The sequence below is a fragment of the Coloeus monedula genome (genome assembly GCF_965178545.1).
Source record: "Coloeus monedula genome assembly, chromosome: 11".
Lineage (NCBI taxonomy): Eukaryota > Metazoa > Chordata > Aves > Passeriformes > Corvidae > Coloeus > Coloeus monedula.
In genome coordinates this window covers 13,995,127-14,015,001 of record NC_138791.1, presented here as the reverse complement: position 1 = coordinate 14,015,001, position 19,875 = coordinate 13,995,127, and the positions used below count along the sequence as shown (strand labels likewise).

The 19,875-nt window shown below is 39.0% G+C and overlaps 1 protein-coding gene across 4 annotated transcripts; it reads right to left on the bottom strand.

The window, feature by feature from the left end:
- Positions 1 to 988: 988 nt before the first annotated feature.
- On the bottom strand, positions 989 to 14,901 carry CEP15 (centrosomal protein 15). 4 transcript variants are annotated; one of them, XM_082289060.1, is made up of 5 exons: positions 14,813 to 14,901; positions 13,162 to 13,242; positions 12,338 to 12,461; positions 7,573 to 7,647; positions 989 to 5,043 (listed from the first exon to the last, which is right to left on the bottom strand). In XM_082289060.1, the coding sequence occupies exons 2-5, from the start codon at positions 13,212 to 13,214 to the stop codon at positions 4,900 to 4,902; spliced, it is 396 nt and encodes a 131-aa protein (XP_082145186.1). In that variant the 5' UTR covers positions 13,215 to 13,242; positions 14,813 to 14,901; the 3' UTR covers positions 989 to 4,899. The 4 variants fall into 4 exon arrangements, with proteins under 4 accessions (XP_082145186.1, XP_082145184.1, XP_082145185.1 ...); XM_082289058.1 differs by lacking the exon at positions 14,813 to 14,901 and adding an exon at positions 14,243 to 14,622; XM_082289059.1 differs by lacking the exon at positions 14,813 to 14,901 and adding an exon at positions 14,318 to 14,622.
- Positions 14,902 to 19,875: the final 4,974 nt, after the last annotated feature.

The following is a 19,875-nucleotide window of genomic DNA, read 5'->3' as shown; positions in this document are numbered from 1 at the left end:
AGCTCCGTCAATGAAGCTATTGGAACACATAAGAAGTATATGGGTAAAGAAAGGCAAGTCTGGTTACCAAAATTGCATTTCCCATTTCCCATTCACTGAAGTGAGGCAGGTACTTATTTACTGCGGCTTTAAGCTACGCAATTAGTAAAGGAGACTGTAATTTACCTAAAGGAAGGCAATTTTTGTCCTTTTATTAATTTGCAATAGATTTGTAAAATAATCTTACAGCAGCTGGCTCTGCTTGAATCTGTTTCAAAAGTGTGATGTAAATACCGTCTCACACAATTTCATTGCCTATTAGGGTTTTCTGGTAGGTTATAGGATTGAGAGTGAGGGGACAGAACATCACACGTTTATTTTTAAGATCATCATCACAGCGATAAAACTTATTGGAAGAAGTGAGCATACTTTCTATCTGTATGCATTAAAAACCAGACGTATCCAAAGTAAGTCAAATGTAAAAGCTACAGCTGGAAGGCTACATACACAGCGGGTACAACTTAGCGCATTTTCAAGAGCTGTTTTAGCTGTGTTTAAAAGGAGTAGCAAATTCCCAAATCAAATCTATAAAAATGCTATTTATAGCAAAGACAAAGAGTTTCGCACAGCAGGAGGATGTACTAAAGAAACATTTTCCCCCACCTGTTTCCTTAGCAAGGGTTTAAATATCTCTCTCTACCTCTTCCTAGTAATCACATATCTGAAGTAATTTAGCTCATGCTTATTATGAAACAATAGGAAGAGTGCAAATAATAGATCTGGGATTCATTACATTTAGATTTTTCAGCAGTAAACTTCTGAGATTTTCATCTTCACTCAGCAGATTGATATTTCATATCAGAGTCAGAGGAGAAAAAACACCATACCTAAGCAAAGTATTTATCACTGGTCTACTCACTGTTCACACCTGGCTGCAGCAGGCACCAACTTATATCCAACTCATACATGCAATGCAACACTGAGATCCAAGAGGCAGTGACTACAGGATCAAAGCTTTATTTCAAGTACAACACAGTATACCCATGGATTATAATCCTTGAGCAAACAGAATATCACAGTAATGAAGACCTTAGCATTACAAATATGTTAAAACAGCTTGCATTTGGGGTGATATTTAAGGTCAAGTTGTATCTGAACACAACTATTAAAATATTATGAAAATTACCATTATGGAGTAAATAATGTTTTCTTTCAGATATAACCTCTAAAAGTACATTCCATTTCAAATTTGGTTTTCTTATTTTTCAGTACCAACAAGCTCAAACTGAGCATCTACATCCCCAACCTGTTCTATGTGAATTAAAAAGACAGAAATGAAAAACTATAAGCTCAGCCTAAAAATTAGCTCCCAACTTTTATGAAAACATGATCCTGAATAAATACAATCAAGAGGATACCATAATGTCAAATATCATGTGTCTAAACCAACTTACTATTTCAAATGAACTTTCAAATTAAATTAATAGGCTTGTGAAAGATTCTGCAGAGTAAGAAATTTCTTATGCTAGGGAAAAGTAACATGCCTTGCCTTCTGCTCCTGCCCCCACAGCCAGATAACTGAGAAAGTAAAAAGCTTGGGAATGTATTGGTAGAGGTGACAAGACGGGTGAACAGGCTGTGCTCCTGGGTTAGTATTGGGGTTACTCATCTGTGCATTAACCTAGAAAAGTATGATTAATTATTTCTTCCTGCAAGATACTCCAAGATTAACTTACAAACAAGGAAAAACCTTTGGGTTTCCTCACTGCTCTTCATTTAATTGATGTCCCCTAACTACTAGACAAGCACAAGAAGCAACAGGCCCCTAGGACCACTGCACCTTATGCATAAATGTATTGTAACACAAAAGGGCAAGCAGCAAGTCAAGACTACAGAGTGACAAGTTTGGTTTGTTCTTGGTTTGTTTGTTTGTTTTGGGGTATTTTTCTCTTTTTTTTTTTGGGGGGGGGGCGTGTGGTGGGTTTTTTTGAGAGAAAAGACATTTACTCAGGTTGGATAGGAAATTACAGAAGATACATATGATGTAATATCTATATATTTTTTTTTTGATACATATATAAAAGCTTGGGATAAGATGGGGTGTAACTACATGTTTTAGGTAACTGCCTTGACTTGGTGAAGAATACCCATTCAAGATCTCACAGGAGACCAATATTAAATCAGATTAATAGAAATCACTTTGGGGGATTCTTAAATTCTTTTTAAGCACACTAAAGTTTAACACTTGCTTTCTCAAATCTTTATCTATAAAAAGGCAAGTATCAAGCTAGCCCAGCCATGGTAAATTATACTCAAAAATTCTAAGTAGAACAGGAGATACCATATAATTATGTTCTGCGCCACTGCATGCCCCAGCTCAGGAGACACTTGCTCCTGTACCTTAGTGGCCCTGCTGTGTTGCCCCTGCTGCTACTGCTGCGTTATTTTACAGTCAAAGGCATTTATTTGTTTCAAACCACAGGCCAACATGAAGGCCCTTGTCTCTGAGAGCAGTCACTTACATACATTACTGCTTTAAATGTTTCTCTTCATTCAGTTTTCACTTTTCTGGACATGTTTCTAAATAGTTTTCCTTGAACTAGTTGTCCTACTGCTTCTAAAGTTATGCTGCAGTAAAAAAAGTTAAATTCCTTCTTTGAAGATAATTTCATTTTCCTCTCAGGCATGCTATGTGAGCACCTAACAGTGGCATGGTGACTACTCTAATCCTGCTTGCAGGTGCCTTTCACGCATGTTGCCAAACTCTCACCCATGGAGCTTCCATGCCCTCACTGTCCACACACTTAGACCTCCTTCCAGGGGAAATCACAAGGGCAAGGAGACAGTAAGCATTTGCATTGTGTCCCAGTGATTAGGTGGAGTCGAAAAAGATAAAGACCCAGATTATTCGCATGTATAAAGTACTTAGGGGCCCAGATTTTAGTTCAGGTGATTTCCCTTTGGATGCAAAGAACGGGATGAATCCCATTCTTTGTTAGCAACTAACTGCTCATCCATCCTTTCATTCTGAGCATCATGTATAAGTTTTCCCTTCTTGTGTGCTCAACTGGTTCCAATTACTTGCTTTTTAAATGTGAGCTCTACAACTGTAAGATCATACACATTCCCACTAAATCAGATTGAGAATCACATTGTGAGTTTACAGAAGAAAATATTACCAAGTTGTCTTTGTGACAGAACACTGAGTAGGTATAAAATTGTAATGATCTCCATGCCAAGTTTTTTTTAAGCTCTCAGCTTGTAAGATGAAAGCCTAATTTGATATTTTTGTAGTTATATAACAGTTCTAATATTTTGTGACATTTTGTATTGTGACACTATAGATGAAATTGTCATCGGACTGACACCCTTTACTGTTTATTCCTTAATTACAACTGTTAACAACACTGCAGAGAAGCGTGCTAATCTGCCATCACATATTATGAAAACAACGTTATTGTTACAAACACCAACACCCACTCAACAGGATAATTCAAAGATGGCAGTTTCTGTAAAAAGTTATCAGTTTAATGGACACTTCAATAGAAAAAGTTTAAAATGAACTCTTAATATTCCTGTGGAAAATATACAATTTTACATTGCACCTAAAGTTTTGATTTTGTTGTGTCAGTGATTCTTCATGCTACACAGGGATATAATTTTTTTTGAATAGTGGGGTCTCTATGTAGTATGAAGATGCATAGCTCAGATACGTAGCAGCCTAGCAATATTTATAATCATTACATTTTCATACCCTCAGACACTGGCAGAGGTCTTGGTTTTTTTTTTTTTCCCTACTACTTCCAGGTTGGGGTGGAATGATGTTGTTGCAGGAGATTCAATTTTAACAGTATATTGACTCAAGTCCAGGTTCTTAACAATAAAAGAAATTAATATTTTCTAGGCTTCTTTTGCTTAGGAAAGATTAATTTTCTGCAGGCCATGTCACACACCAGGAAGGATCTTCCACTGAGCTGACACTTTTAGAAGTTCTGTACCAGTGAATTTCTCATACCTAATTAGCTCAGTACAATTAAAACTCACTGATACTGTACCTCTGTAGGTGAAAGCTGAGAAGCTGTTCAATGGTTGAAAATGAAAATATTATATCCTCAGCTTCTGTATATGCTTTGTTCTTGGACAGCCACAGCCAGTTACCTTTCAGTTTGCTTCTTTCAAACTTTTCACGTCTCAGAAAAAGATCTCACTTGTAGATTATATCAGCAGAAAGAAAATAGCATTAAGAGCAGCTGGAAGTAGCAAAAAGCCCAAGAGATTTGTTTGCCCACCTGTTAGACAAGAAATACAATGTAGGCAGAAGGAGGTTGGGAAAAGCTGCCTGGAGTGAGGTGTAGAAGTGATGAAAGTGGCAATGACAAAAATCAGGGAAAACAAGATGCAGGAATTCAAGTTTGTTCCTTCTACAACTGCTCTCATTAAGGTTCTTCCACAGATTCCTGATGCTAAACCAAGGCTACTCTGATGCACAGTCTGCCTTTTCTGCTAACAGTAAATTCTTCCTTTCTCCCTCATCCCTGAGCAGGCATGCAGCACAGATGACTAAAGTGAAGAAGGATAATGCAAGATTCTGTCCTTACTTATTGCACTTATATGTAGGAGCACTGGATTAAAAATAATATAAAATTCTTCTCATACTGAAAACCCAATTGCCTTGGTGTAAATCTATACACCAGTGTTTCTCATTCTTGATCCTAAAAGCCTGTTTGAGGATTGCCTCTCTAGTACAGAATAAAAATAAGGAATTGTACACAATGCAACAATGGAATCAAATTTCCTATATAATTAATTTTCATTTAAATTATTTACATTTCAGTTTAATGGCATGATATTCTGTTGCCTGATCTGGATGATCTTCTCTGCTTAAGTGATAAATTACAAAACAAAATGAAACTAAAATGTTTATTTTTGTGAATCTTCTTCTGGGTAGTTTATGCTCTGCTTTGTAGCTTTCATTTTCTTAAAGCCAATAGGAACTTCTGCTCTTCCTAAAAGAAACTCTTCCCACTTGGGAAGAGATTCTTTTATTGATGCCCAATAGAGAGTCTGAGAAAGATATAAGAAAAAATAAACTTAATTTCAAAATCTGTGTCAGCCAGTTTAAAACAATACAGAGATGCAATGCATTATTAAATCTTACTTTAAGAGTAAAGCAATTCAGAAAAGAACAACGTACTTAACACATGACATTTTTAATCTCTTGTATGATACAAAATATCAGCCTAGAAATATTTCATTCTGCAGGACAAACTGTGAAGTGACTGAATGTGCCCTCTTGTGGTAAGCAACACATCAGTTTACACGCTACAGTACCTTTAATAAACTACTTTCCGTGATTATATACTTTTCCAAAAGCAGCTTTTATATTTAAGTATGTATGTTACTGGAATTTAATTCTGTAGTGGAAAAAAACGTTGGAAATGAAAGCTGCACATTTACCAATGTAAACTGATTATCCGAGAGAAGTTTACAGTACTATACAGAACTATCGTTCAAAATATTTGAGTAAAATTTTAGACTTGATAACTCACTGACTAAGTAATCATCTCCAGTATTTGGATCACAAAAATAATAATTAGAAAGTGCTGCATATTTAGCCTGCGGTCTACAAGAACCACTGTGGATCATCCAACCCTTCCTCTTGCTTTACACTGTGCCTCTGAGTAATAAATTTAATGTATTATTTATCTCTGTTATTCATCATTCACCATTTTTGTGTTGGTATCCTAAGGACAACTTTGTAGCATTTTCAGGAAAATTTTAAGTCACAGGTATAATTTTTTTCCCCACAAAATAATGTGATCTAAGAACTGTGCTAAGATAACAATTTAATCAATCCAAATATGTATTTTTTGCCATTGATGTCCATTCAGAAAAACATCATTTTGCAGTAGAAAACAGTTATGATACATATGTAGTGAGCCTTTTTTCTTTACTTAAGTATATAATGAGAGAGAAGTGTAGCATAAAACTGAAGATCTCCCTGCAAAGTATTAGATTCCTGGCTAATCATTTTGATCCTTACATGTAACTCAGATATAACTATGGCTCTTGCAGGTTTACAAAAATATTTTCTTCAACAGATTTACTCAAAGAATCTTTTTTGACAAGCATATGTGCTGTCACACAAAACTACTCCGACTCAGCAAGCTGGGGATCCATTATAGCCATAACTTTCAGAGTATATTAATACAGACACATACATGGCTGAGTGAAATATGCTCAGAAGTGTTTTGGAACAAAGCATGCACAAGAATTTTGTACTATGAAAGAAAGTTTTCTTTTTCCGCTATTTATAACACTCTTCTCTAGAAGCATAAAAAAAAAAGCTGAAATAGGATCTTCTCCTTCAAATAGTAACTCTGTTCTCTCCAAAATTTCACCACTGCTGCAGAGCACAGACATTCTGCAGCCATGAGCAATTGCTCTGCAGCCTCCCATTTGTTTGGACTTCGCTCGACATGCCTCAAGCAGCTTAACACCTACCATGGGACTAACTGACCCAAACAGCTCTAGAGGTGACTCAAAAGTCCTTGAAGAGGCTAAAACTACTTCTGAACACAATCAAAATAGGTTTAATGTTTAATATTAGTAGGTTGGCATCTTCCTTAGCATCATTCAAAATGTACAAGTATTCAGGAAAAAGTGTACCTTTTTGCCTAAAAATGTCTAAAAATAATAAAAAAGCCACTGAAGGGGCATACCCAGTGTGCACCCTGTCACAGTCACAGTAGGCTATTTACAAAATGCAATGACAGATGAAAACTTTGAATAGTAACCAGAACAAGAAGCGATGCCTCTCCTTTAAGTAATAGCCTAAGCATGACAACACTTGCCCAGCAGGTGTGAAGCTGAGGTACAATACACCTCTCTTCACAGCTGACAGTGCTGAAACCCGGCCCTTCACCCTGCTCTGACAGGGCCCCAGCACCCAAATCAGCATGGGACACTCTGCTCCTGTGCCTGTGGGAACCAAGCCACCACACAGCACAGAATACACAAACCACTGGGGCAAGAAACAAATGGGAATCTGACTGCTCAGAATTTTTATCTTTAAGTAATGCTTTACAGACTGCAGGTTGAGAAGGAAAAAAAAGAATCGACTGCTCCTGCTGCAGTACTTTTTAGAAGCTTCCATACAACTCTAAATAATTGATGTGAAATTTTCTCTGTTCATGCTGATAAAACTGTTGACCCTGAAATGTAAAGATGACAATCTGTGGTAAACTGAGAATAGGATGACCACATAAAACAAACTAAATAGCTCTGACATAGTAAACACAGTAATTTTCTGATATTCACAATATTAATTTTTTATATTTGACTTCATTTTAAAATAGAAGTTAGTATAGATCTGAAAGCTGCTAAATATTTCCACCAGAAATACTCCAGATCTAGGGACCTTGTTCCAGAATTTAGGTTCAGCTTGCTACACAGCACACAGGCCTTTGGCTATACTGGATTTTAAAATCAATTATTTTCACTTTAAGAACATGCTTCAGAGAAAAAAAACCAGCAAAATATTTGTTAAAGAGCAAATGAAAACAAATGAAAAGACAGAGTTCTAGGACTTACTTCTAACTTAACAATATCGGGATGTGGAAGTAAATATATTCTTTCTTGAAGCCTTTTTTCTGCTGCTTCTATATCCTAAAACACAGGCAAAGTACATTTTAAAAACAAGCACTGGGAATTTTAAAAGGAAAATACACATAGAAAGACATTTAAATTAACTAAATAAACCTATTACAGCTAAACAGCTTTCAAATAATAACACCAAAGTTCAAATCTTTGTTTAGTCATTCTGAAATACAACTTGTACTGCTTAGACTAACACCCTACATCTGCTAAATATGTTTGCTGCACCTTTTTCATACAAGAGCACATTTCACAACCAAGTAAGACTTTTGCTGTAAAACACTGCTATTCTCTCTGGACACCAGGGTAAATTAGTTAAATTCTGTTGTATAAAACTTAAGGAAATGGAGGGGAACCGAGCACCTTTTTCTGTGCTGCATAAGATTGAAGTTATGTATTCTAGCTACTGTAACTGTAAAGTAACTAGGCAAATTATGTGCAAGATCTTTACTTCTCAAGACAAAGATGACTTGCTAATATGCATGCATAACATGTGCACAAAAATGTAGAGCTGCAGCAAGCTGTTCACCAGACAAACTTGGATGACAATGCACCTCACATAGCTTTCTTACAAAAAAAAAAAATCAGTATTTGGGTTTCTGCTTGTCCAGTGGATGTGTGCTGGATTCACAGAGGCCAAAATAAATCTTTTAAAAAAGAAACAACCAAAAAAATCAACAGCAACAAACAAATCAAAGCATGCCCCCAAACTAACCACCCTCCCCCTCTAAAGTTCTGACCCGTTCTTGTGGGCTTAGTTCCATACCCAAACATTGAAGAGATTGAGTGGTGGGCAGATGAAGAGAGACAGAAAGGGACGTGGGAGTGGGGTGTGAAGAAGCCAAAGCTGAACAGAGTGGAGGGGGAAAGAAAGTATAGCAGATGGCAGAGTTGGGAGCAGAGAGCGGGTGTGAAGAGTACAACAGAAAAACTAAACGAGAGAGGAAATTCCCCAAAGGGACTTCCCAAATATTCACCACCACTGCTGCTGAAAAGAAGAGTGAGATTCTGGAGGAGCATATCCACAAGAGAGACCAAACATGATTACTCGTATTGAATAATAGCCAGTCTGAATACATCAATAAGTAAACAGTGTTCAACTCAAGTTTAGTTCGGTAGAGTATGATTCATAAAAGCAAAAAACCAGCCTTACTGTCAGCTGAAGTTCAACTTAGTGACACAGATACAATCAGATTGTTCAATTTAGTGTTCATCTTATTTTATTTCATTAATTTCTTTTACAATATTCTCTTGTACATAATTGCAAACTGTTCCTCCCTTTTCTACAGCAAAATCCATACCACTGTAGGAAGCTAAAGGATGTCTGAGAAAGAGTAAACTAAGTCTCAGGTTTATCCAAATTCTCAGAAGCAGCAAATGGCTGCCCCTTCTCAGGTAAGAAAAGACTAATGTGATAAACTTAAAGAAGGAACAGGAAAAAGGACATAAGCCATTTGAAATCATGATGTCAAAATAACAAGAGGCCAACACAGATTTAAGTGACTTAAGCTTAAATCACTTAAATTGCACATACTTAGAACAGATACACTCAAACAGCACCAAATGAAGCTTGTATCAGAATGGCTCAGGCCAAGTTTGGAGAAGTTACCATCATAATGAACCATACTGAATAAAGGATCATTCAGTAATGTTCACCTCATATCCTTCCACAGGTTTTTCCTCCTTTCTGATTCCTTCTTCCTAATTACTGTAGGAATTTTAAAAAGAAGGAAGAAGAATATCAACAATTATTACTTTATAGACTCAGCCAAGTCATTGGAATGTTTATGGCGATAGGAAATGACTGTCTTTCAGGCAAGAAAGGAGACAACAGTTGTGCATATATGTTTAGTAGAGAAGGTAATTTTGGCATAGCCTAGATATCGGACATGTCTTTTTGTTGCTCACTCCAGTTTGTGTTGTGCAGTCTATTGTCATTCAGAATACTGATTTAATGACAGACAGGGAAAGAAATTTTTGCTGGAAGGTGTAGTATGCTTTAGAAAATAACTGGAACTACTGAAAGATTAGATGGCACTTCTTGTGTGTCTACACAACTGGCAAGCTTTGTAGGAAAAATAAATCCCTGTCACCAATATAAAAATAAATACATAATCAGTATAAACTTCTTTGGAAAAAAACCCAGCTAATCTAATATGTCACAGTACTGAAAAAAAGAGAGCATCTTACAGCGCTTCCCCTAAAACCACAAGGACTGGAACAAAAACAATTCAAGACCCTTGCCCAGAAGTAAAATGGAATGCATGAGACACGCATTGCTTTTAGGGGACCAAATTCAGCTGTCACTTATATTGATATCAGTCTGGCAGAATCCCGCTTAAATAATTCTGGAATTGCATGCCTGGGAAGGAAAGCAAATTTGTTCTAAATTACCTTTCCAGTACTAATTACTATATAGCATACTTTTTTCTATTTCATGTTACAAGCTGTTCCACAGTAATACATATTTCTAAACACAAGAAATATCACTGAGAAACAAATGTCATAAATTAGATTACAAATACTAGTCTAATTTCTGCTTTTATTACAACAACATTATATAAGCACCAAATGACACAGATTTCCCTAATCTGCAGTCTCCCTCTAAAGACATTGAGGAAAATACTCTGATAATTATGTTCAAATGCTGAACAAATGCTTATAATGTCAAAATTTCAATTAAAAAAAAAAAAGGTTAGTTCCTTGCTTCCTACTGATTCGAATTTAAATTAATTTTGAAATCTTTCTTGTGCATAAATTCCAACTAGCACAGAGAAAGAAAAATGGCTTTTGCTATGATCTATTACTGAAAACAACTGATTTTGCTTACACGCAGAAAACCAGAAATGCAAATAAAAAAATAACACTTCGTCATGTCCATGTATTTTTGAGTAGGCCAAATCAACAACTCTCCACATGGTAACTGTGAAATGTACAGTGCCTGGTATCAGGAACAATATTCTGAAGCTGGCACATTAATCAGTCTTGTTTTCAAGCTTCTCATATATTATGCTACATAGATTTTTTTTTTCCTGTTTTCTTCTGTTATCAAAAAGCATCTGCAGGAGTGCATGCTTGTTAAAACTAGGATAAAATTAATAGATTTAAATTGATTTATGCTACTTTATCCTGCAACAGAATTTGTTTTGATACATATGATTTTGCTTTTTTTCTGTACAAACACCAACATTTTTGACACTTGAAAGGAACAATTTTGAGGATGTGACAGAAGATAGCAAATATCTGTTTAACTGCAGAAATATTTACACTCTGTATATGTCTGAGCTATTGTTACCATTTCCAGTACAATAAAGGATGGAGAAATATACTCTTTCATTTATTGTGTTTGCCTGCATATGTGAACTGAGAATGCATTCATAAACACAAATAATTTATAAAACCCTCTATTTATGAAGTAAAAATCTAACCTAAAATGCATATGGAAAATAGGAGTGATAATGGCTGAAATTACTAATTAACAGAGTAGGAGCCATGGAAAAAATAACCAAACCCTCCATTTGTCCCAGCCTCTCACTGAAGCACCTACACTTGCTATAACAAATAAAGGGGGGGTTGATCGCCCCTGTCCAGAATGCATCAGTTCACCACTCCAAGTTGAAAAATCTTCTTTGTCACAGAATAGTTAAGAAGGCATTCCTGGCTAACTATTCTGCCTTGTCTGCCCCTCTCTAAATATAACTCCCATTTAAACACAAACTCTAATGCAATAGAATTATACCCACCCAAAATGTGAACATTTTAAACCTAAACCAGGCTCTGCATGAAAAAAGCCCCAAAGAAATTGTGGCGATACAAATTAATCTTGTAATTTTCTAGAGTAAAACTTACTTTTTCAATAAACAGAATACATGCATTATGGACCCTTAATAAGTAGGAGCTTAAAGAAAAGGCACTGGAGGTTCAATTTGCTGCTGTCTCCTGAAAAACCAACACACATTTTTCAAATCCATCATGTCAGTGGTCAAGTGCATCTCTCCAAACTCAGAGGCCTGAGTTAGGGGTTCCAGAGGAGCCTTTTAGTATTCCAGTCCCTGCCATCAAACCTAGATCTTTTAAACTGCCCATTCTCCAATGTCTGCTGAATTTACCTAGGAAACAAATCTTACCTAAATATGACAACTGGTATGTAGAACAGCTATGAGCATTATTAATGGTGTCACCCCTACAAAGAGCCAGAAACACCAAACACTGCTTTTACAGACTTGAAAGTAAAATGCTTAAACTGAGAACCTCTTCCACAACTTAACCACAGTGGGGGAACAGTTCCTACCCTTGGCCCAAAGCACTGTAGCCTGGTCAGCCCATTTTCAAACATATCCCCATGTCTTGAATCAAAGCATAAAGGGGCTGTGAGTCCTGACAGACCCTGAAGTTCTCTCACGCAGACTTGTACTAGCATGTGTTACATCTCCACAGGTACTTAAAAAAATAAAAATACATAGTAGCAGCTGCCACCACGAGGCTTTTGTAAGAAGGGCATGGCAAATAGGTAGTGATACCATTGGATAATAAAGACTTGTCATTTAATACTTTTTGGTCAAGTTCCAGAAGAGGGAACCATATAGAAGAGAATTCAAATGACAACTATAGAGCAAACACTTCTCTTTTTTTTTTTTTTTAATTATCTAAGCTACATAACCATGACATTTTGATGCGGTTCCTGGTAGTTGCAGAAACTTACATTTAAAAGTGCTGCATTCCTTTTATGAGCTGCATCAGCTGCTTGAGTTTGCCATGTCTTTTTAGTCTTTTTGTCTCTTAAATAAGTCTCCATCTGCTGTAGCAGCTCTGATCTCTGAGACAGTCTACAAAGGAAAACATTTTGCTAAGTGGGTAGAACATTTTGCTCAGGACCTAGAAAATAACCTTTTTACCTTACCCAGTTTTCTCAAAACTATGGGGCTAATTAAACCAGCTGCAGGGTGGGTGTGCTGGGGGAGGGAAAAGGTACAGGCAGCCATCACCTGCTGTGCTTGTACGAAGCTATAATGTTGCAGTCAGCAGTCCTCAAATGCTGAGGTGTTTAGAAACGCTGAATCTCCCAGAAGAAGGAAAGACAGGGTGGGTTGGGGTGACTTGATCGGCACTACATTTGCTCATTGGCACGTACTAGTTGTTACAAGAAAAGCAAATTTTTCTGAATCATTACTGTATTTGCGTCACAATTTGAATTTAGAGGGCAACAAAGAAGCAATTCTATAATTGAGTCATTGAGTGAGAGAATCCAATTACCTTCCCCAAACAGGAATTTAACGGTGACAGGTTAACAATGGAGATCTTAAACCAGCACCACCATTGGAAGTCAAAAACCTCATCAACCTAAATACCCGGAACAGAAGGCAAGGATGCTAATTCCCATGGTTTCTGAAGGAAGAGTGCCACCTCCTGGAACTCCAGCCCCTTGCTGAAGCACCACTGCGCTGTGCAGAGCAGAGATTCACTGGCACCGAGGGTCGTGTGCAGGCAGGGAGAATCTCACAAGACCCAACACAAACAACTACTCACATTTCCTCATGTCTTCTAGCAAGGTGAACCTCCTGAGCCAAACGGGATGACATCTTCAGTTGTTTGCTCCGGTTTTGTACTCTATGGAAGGAAAATCGAGTGAAATTAAAATCTTCTGAAGATCTACATTAACATACACTTTCCAGTATTAAACCATTCTGGTTAAAAAGCTGCACACATTATATCTATATGTCAGCTATCTACACAAAACCTGCAACAAGACATCGCTACATTATGCTTTGAATACATTCACACTACTAATGTTCACAATATGTTTTAGGAAAATGCTACTGTGTTCTAATAATTTATGAAAGAACCAAATTTTTTTCAGTTTCAGATTTAGCATTGAGTTTTCTCGAGTTTCAGATGCTTACAATCACACACACACACTGTGCTTGCATAAATTGTCTATTACTGTTTACATTACTGATTTCTGGCTTTTATCATGTTACACTGAATGCAAAGTTATAATTGTAAACTACTTCTCACAGATACAGGAACCTGTTCCTAGGAAACTATCTTTGAGTACAGGCATGATTAAACTAAGCAACTTAACTAAACTAAATAATTTAAGCTACTAAAGGAAACTTAAGTTACTTAAGCTTAATGTCCAAATGCTTGAAAAATTAAGTGATAACTTCTTGAGCTCAGCTCTTCAGCACTGTAATTCAGTACATAAGGGAGTGCACAGTTTAAATTGTTTAGGACTTACTGGGTTTTTTCCTGAGCTATTAAGGAGATCAACTGCCCACTGATGCAAATAAAGATCCTACAGCACTTTTCAGAAGGCTGAAAATGTTTTGCCTAATTTTTTTCACCTCAGAGGTGACTGCGTTGTTGTCACCTTAAGTAAAATTAAATAACTTGTCACATGTTCATAATGTCAAAGGGTGGGAGAGCTAAAAGAGCTCATCAAGATAACGTTAGTTAAGGCCTTCTCACTACCACGTGTCACCCCTAACTCTGAAACCAGTGATTTACACGTGGCCTCTGCTGAAGTTGGGGTGCATCTTCTAGGGATGCATGTTTTACCACACTCTGAAAACACGTCTAGCCACCTGGCCCGTTGCTAACGCTTCACCTTGTTTAACACGGAGCACATCCCTTCAGTGCTCCTTCCCTCAGCCAGGGCACTTCGTGCTGCTTTGCGACACACCTTTACCGGCGGCAGGAGAAGCCAGAGCACCCCGCCGCACGCACCTCTTGTTTTTAGGAGCGCCTGTAGCTTACAACAGGAGCAATAAACCAGCACCAGCGCGAGTGACAAAATGGCCCCAGCCTGAGCATTCGCCCGCTGCACCGTGGGGCAACCGCTACACTCGTTGCTGCCCTGGGCGGATGCCAAGGCCTGAGGCAGCCCGGGATGAAGCTCCACCGGCAGTCCCCGAATCTCCAGAAGCCCCAGGGAGGCCCCTCAGGCCGAGTACAGCCCCACCACCCCAAGACCCGCGGCCGCTCCGCCTCAGGCCGCGGCCCTGATAGGGCAAGAGCAGCACCGCCGCAGCGGGGCCGCGCACCGCCTGAGCCCTACCATTGGGAAGGGGGGGGGAAGGATGGATCGACGATCTCGTTGAAATGTAATATCCCGTATGATTGCGGGAGAATAAGTCGGGAAATAAAAACAGAATACCAAATACACTTGCTGGTTTACCTTTAGCCTCGCCAGCTTCGAAAAGGAAAGCAACCATCCGCCGTGGTCTCAGGGACGTCTTAAAACACCCCGCGCCCCCACTGCCATGGAGACGGCCGGAAAGGTGGAGCCGAGCCGTCGCTTGGGTGGGCGGGATCGGGCGGGGGTGGGGTCGTACCCCCCCCCCCCCCGGGATTGGAGGAGTGAGAGCACGCGGGGCCAATCACGGCCCGGGGCGGGAGCGCGGGAGCGCTGAGGGGCGGCCGGGGCTGGAAGGGGCGGCCGGGGCTGGAAGGGGCGGCCGGGGCTGGAAGGGGCGGCCGGGGCTGGAAGGGGCGGCCGGGGCTGGAAGGGGCGGCCGGGGCTGGAAGGGGCGGCCGGGGCTGGAAGGGGCGGCCGGGGTTAGTGTGTACCCACGCTCGCTGTCACAGAGTTTGTGCGCCGGAGCTCCAACGGGGTCAGCCGGTATTTGCGTTTAAAATGAGTGTTCCTTTGTGCAAGGCGCAGCCTTCCATGTCCGACCCGGGAGAGCGCCCGCAGCGCCACCCCCGTTCTCCACATGGTTTTCGAACCCTCTGGTGTGATTCTGCCCGTGTGTCAGAGCTGAGTTCCTTCCTGGCCTCAAAGCTGAAGAGTTGTTGATGCGAGTCTAGTCCTTTACAGGCAAACTTACACCAAAATATACTTCAAATAAAAAAGCACAATTAATCAATCTTTTTTCCCGTAAATGTTTTGTCCTTCACAGAAAACACAAACCAGAAAATTCCAAACTAGATAAAGCTGAAAAATACAATAGATTTGTGCACATGTGCAGCTGCAGATTTCTAAAAGCTGCTCGGAAAGTGCTTGTCTTGCCTAAATGTTTTCTGTGTAATCATTCTCTCATCCTAGTGTGACACCTCATCACCAGCCTTTCTTACTGTTGATCAGAAGCTGTTTCTTGTGATTTTTAATCTCTTTATATTTTCTATTTTTTTCCCATTCTCTGACTTTATATTTTTGCAACAAATTCACATTAATTCACTTAATGATATAAGTAGAAGTTCTTTAATATACTTGTCAACTTACCCTCACTTATTGTAGCAGTCAGGATAAATAGTACTTTAAACCTTATTATAATTTTGGGGTTTTATCATTGTGATTTAAAGACAAGACTTTCCAGTAAATGTCACAGAGGTGTAGGACTCAGTCCTCATTTGGTTTGAAAAGCTAATTGTTATGGTCTCACTAAATGTAACAGAAAGCCGAAGTGTTTTGCATATTCTACTTTGAGCTACGCCAGCTCTGTAATGGCTGCAATCTTTCTTTCTTTGTAGCATTTAATGAACTTCAGGAAGAAACGAGACAAATTGAAGTTTGGTTTACATAGACCATTATAGATGCCATTTGTGACGAGAATGCAAAGAGCATTTTAGTTAAGTTACAGATACTATCAATTGTTCAATGTTGTGGAAAGAGACAGCATGGAAGCCATCGTTTTCTAATGGCTGCCTTATGTGACAGTGAGTGAAGTTCATAGCTACTGAGCTATAAACTCTTATTTTAACCTAGACTAGTTCTGAAGTTGTCAAGAATGTAAGCTTTAAACTTACTGAAAAAAATACACTGCTAGTAACAGCCAGAAATCCCCACATGCTGGTTTGGGCTGTGGTGGAATTAATTTTCTTCACAGTATCTGATCTGGGGCTGTGTTTTGAATTTGTGCTGGAAGCAGTGCTATGATAACTCAGTTTTTATTTCTGCTGGTCAGGGCTTACACAGTCAAGGCCTTTTCTGCTTCTACCCCATCTTGTGGGAGTGCACAAGGAGATGGGAGGGGCACAGCCCGGACAGCTGATCCCAAGGGATCCAGGTGATATTCCAGACGTGTGGTGTCATGGTCAGCATACAGAGCTGAGGGAGGAAGTCGTGTACATGGGGAAAGGCTTTCTCCTGCGTATCTGAATGCACTGGCACCTCACTTTAGTGTGTCCTGCTGTTACATGTGTGTCATGTCGTGTGCCCCTGCCTTAGCTTCCAGTTATGATGTGCATCTTTCAGAAAAAAACCCCACCTTTAATCATTTTTATAAAAAGCCTTTTTTCCACCCCGATTCTGTCTTCATTAGATACTTCTGTCTTTATGTGAGTCTACTGTTGGATCACTGCTATAAAAATTTGAAAAACAGATACCTGCCAGTGGGACCCTGAGATCTGCATTTACTGCCTGTATGGATTAAGGACTTAATGTTAGCACTGAAATGGGAGTATTGTGACTCTAGGTCTTTTTTAACCCTGCAATTTTATTTTGCTCTGAAAATTTAGAGGATTTTCTGAGTGAAATTGGTGGATTGTGACACTAGGTGGCACTTAAATACAGCTAACAAAGATTTTTGTCTCTTTCGACGCACAAAAACAGTCAAACACATTCTGTTCTAACATGCAGTTAATTATATCCTCAAAATGATGTCTTGGATTGATATTACTAAACAAACATGTATAAAATGTAATTACAGACAAGTGAAATAAATACTGTGGGCTTATAATTGCAAGATATGTTTTTTGCTTGTAATATGCTACACACCTGTGCATAGTTTTTATAGATAGTATTTTATTTTGTCATTTTTACTAACATTTAGGATGGCACAATTTAGCTTTATGTGCGTTTATTTACTGCTACCAATTTTTGCCATATGTCAGTTTTTAAAAAAGGAAATATTTTTATATATTGGAATTGCAAGACACCAGCATTTCAAAGCGAAAACTCTAAGAAAGGAGTTTTCTTTCCACTTCAAAAACCACTTCAAAACTTTTTTAAAGACATGCACATATTTTAGGGTTTTTTTTGCTTTGCTTTCTACTTCTTCCTTCTCTTACCTTTTGGAGGTACACCTCTGTGGGTACAGTAGCTTAATATCCACGTTGAGGTCTGAGGTCTATCTGCTCATAAACATTTGTTGAGTGATATCATTGGTAAAATGCAGCAGGCCTACAGCGCAGCCATGAAATCCCATCAGAGAGAGCAGCTTGTGGCCATCGCCTTGGCTTCTGGCAGTTTTTTTCTATCAGCTGCAGAGGCTGTCAACAGCATTTCAATCAACTGCACAAGCCCTGTGTGAAGCTGCTTTAAGTCACCACAAGCTAAAAGGCAAAGGCATGTAAGGAAATGCCCTCCAGAGCAGGAGTGAGCTAATAAAGTTTCAAACTTAAGAGGGTAAAAAATGGGCTTCTAATTCCTCTTTGCCCTCACATTCCAATATTCAGAGACTAGCTCTCAACCTTTCTGTTGGCAGGTCCCCTATCATTCCCTGTTCTGCATTACAAATTGTTGTCTTCTCAGTAGTAGTAATATTAGAGCTGAGATGAAGCTCATAAATGGTAGGTCAACTCAACAACACATTCCTGTATTTGCATTTTGGGTTTTTTGGTAGCTAAAGGTGTGTATTTGGTGTGGGAAACATTGATACACATGTGGAAATCCTGTGTTGTTGAAAAAAAATTCCAATACATTACTATATGCTTAGACAAGCTAATGTAATCTGTGTGTGCTTGTTGGAATTGCCCCCAGACATCAGGAGACCTGTTTCAGGTGAATCAGAAACCAAACAGCAGACCAGGATGGGCTCAGCACCCATCAGCTGGTGCAAAAATAGTTCATACTAGATACAACTGGGCCAAGTTCAGAAAAAGAGTTGGAAGACCTGTGTGAAGAGGAAGAACTGAGAGCTGTGTGTGTGAGGGCACAGAAGTGGTGGAACTCCAGCAGGTTTGTGTGTCTGTCAAAGTGTGGTATAAAACTGTGCATCAGGCCAGGCCAGACTCTGTCCAGTGTCAAAGGAAAAAATAATGTTCTTGATAAAAAGATGTTAACAAGACAATATTTTCTTCATGCTTCAGGTAGGGATAGAAACCTGATAAATAGAACAAATCTAAGAAAATCAGTATTCAGCTGCAATTTTTTCCTTTTTTCTTTTGAGAAAAATCCTGTAAATATAAAAAACTAGCCTAGACAATTCTTCAGACAGTTTGCTGATACACCCACTCAGTCTTGTCAAGGGGATACATGCCCTAACAGGTGCTCTCCATCAGTAGTGTCTATGGTATAGCTACTTCTTTTTGAAGAGTTCGTGAAAAGAGTTTGGCCCTTAAGTAATAACATTAAGCCTTCTCTTAAAAAAAAATGTGTACAGGTCTCTACTGACTTTAACAGATGTACCGGTAGTTGAATGTTTGACAAATAATTATAGTAACTATTTACAGTAATTAGCTTGAATCTAATTGCTTCTCAGCATGCTAGGATAGTAAATTAAAACTTTATTTCAAACAACTCCTGTTGTCTGTTTTTCCTAAACTGCATGCAGGAAACCCAATTAAAAAAACCTCTTGGAGAACCACCATTCTCTGTTCCTGTTTGGAGTACTTTGAATGGAGGTGCTTAGCTTTGATCTTAAAACCAGCACTTCACTTACCCGTATAGACTGGATATTTCTTCCCCAGAATGGAGAGCAAGCTCCTCCTGAGAGCAAAAAGGTGCATGTGAACAAGAGGGACAAATATACACTTTTTGGCTCCTAAGTGAGAGAGTCATGTGAGATGGTTTATTCAAGGGAAGGCTGATTTTCCCTGGCTCCCGCCCTAATCAGTACGGAGAGCTCAGCGCTCTGTGACCATGATGTAGGCTCGAGGCTGAGCATTTGTAGCTGCTGGGAAGGACCAGAGGTATCGTTCTTTACAGGCTATGTAGGGAGCTTTGAGAAACTGCTTTCCTCAGACTGGTGCCTGCAATTATGTACCTGATCAGTGTCTAACCATCTGCTTCAAAACCATTCACAGCTTTTGTCTTTCACACCCTAGTGGAGGTTCATTGGAATTCCTCAAGACTGACTTGGCCTGCTGCACAGGCAGAAAGTCTGTCAGCTTTGGCCTGCTTTGAGATTCCTGTTTGAAACCATAGCAAATTTACTGAGCAGCAGGTCAGTGCCTGCTGATTTCATGTGAATTCAATCACATGCAAGTACTGCTGGTTATTTAAACACTCTTCCAACTGCATTCACACCATGCTTTGAACAACCCAGACTATTCAGCTTTGTGCTCTGGGATGATGAT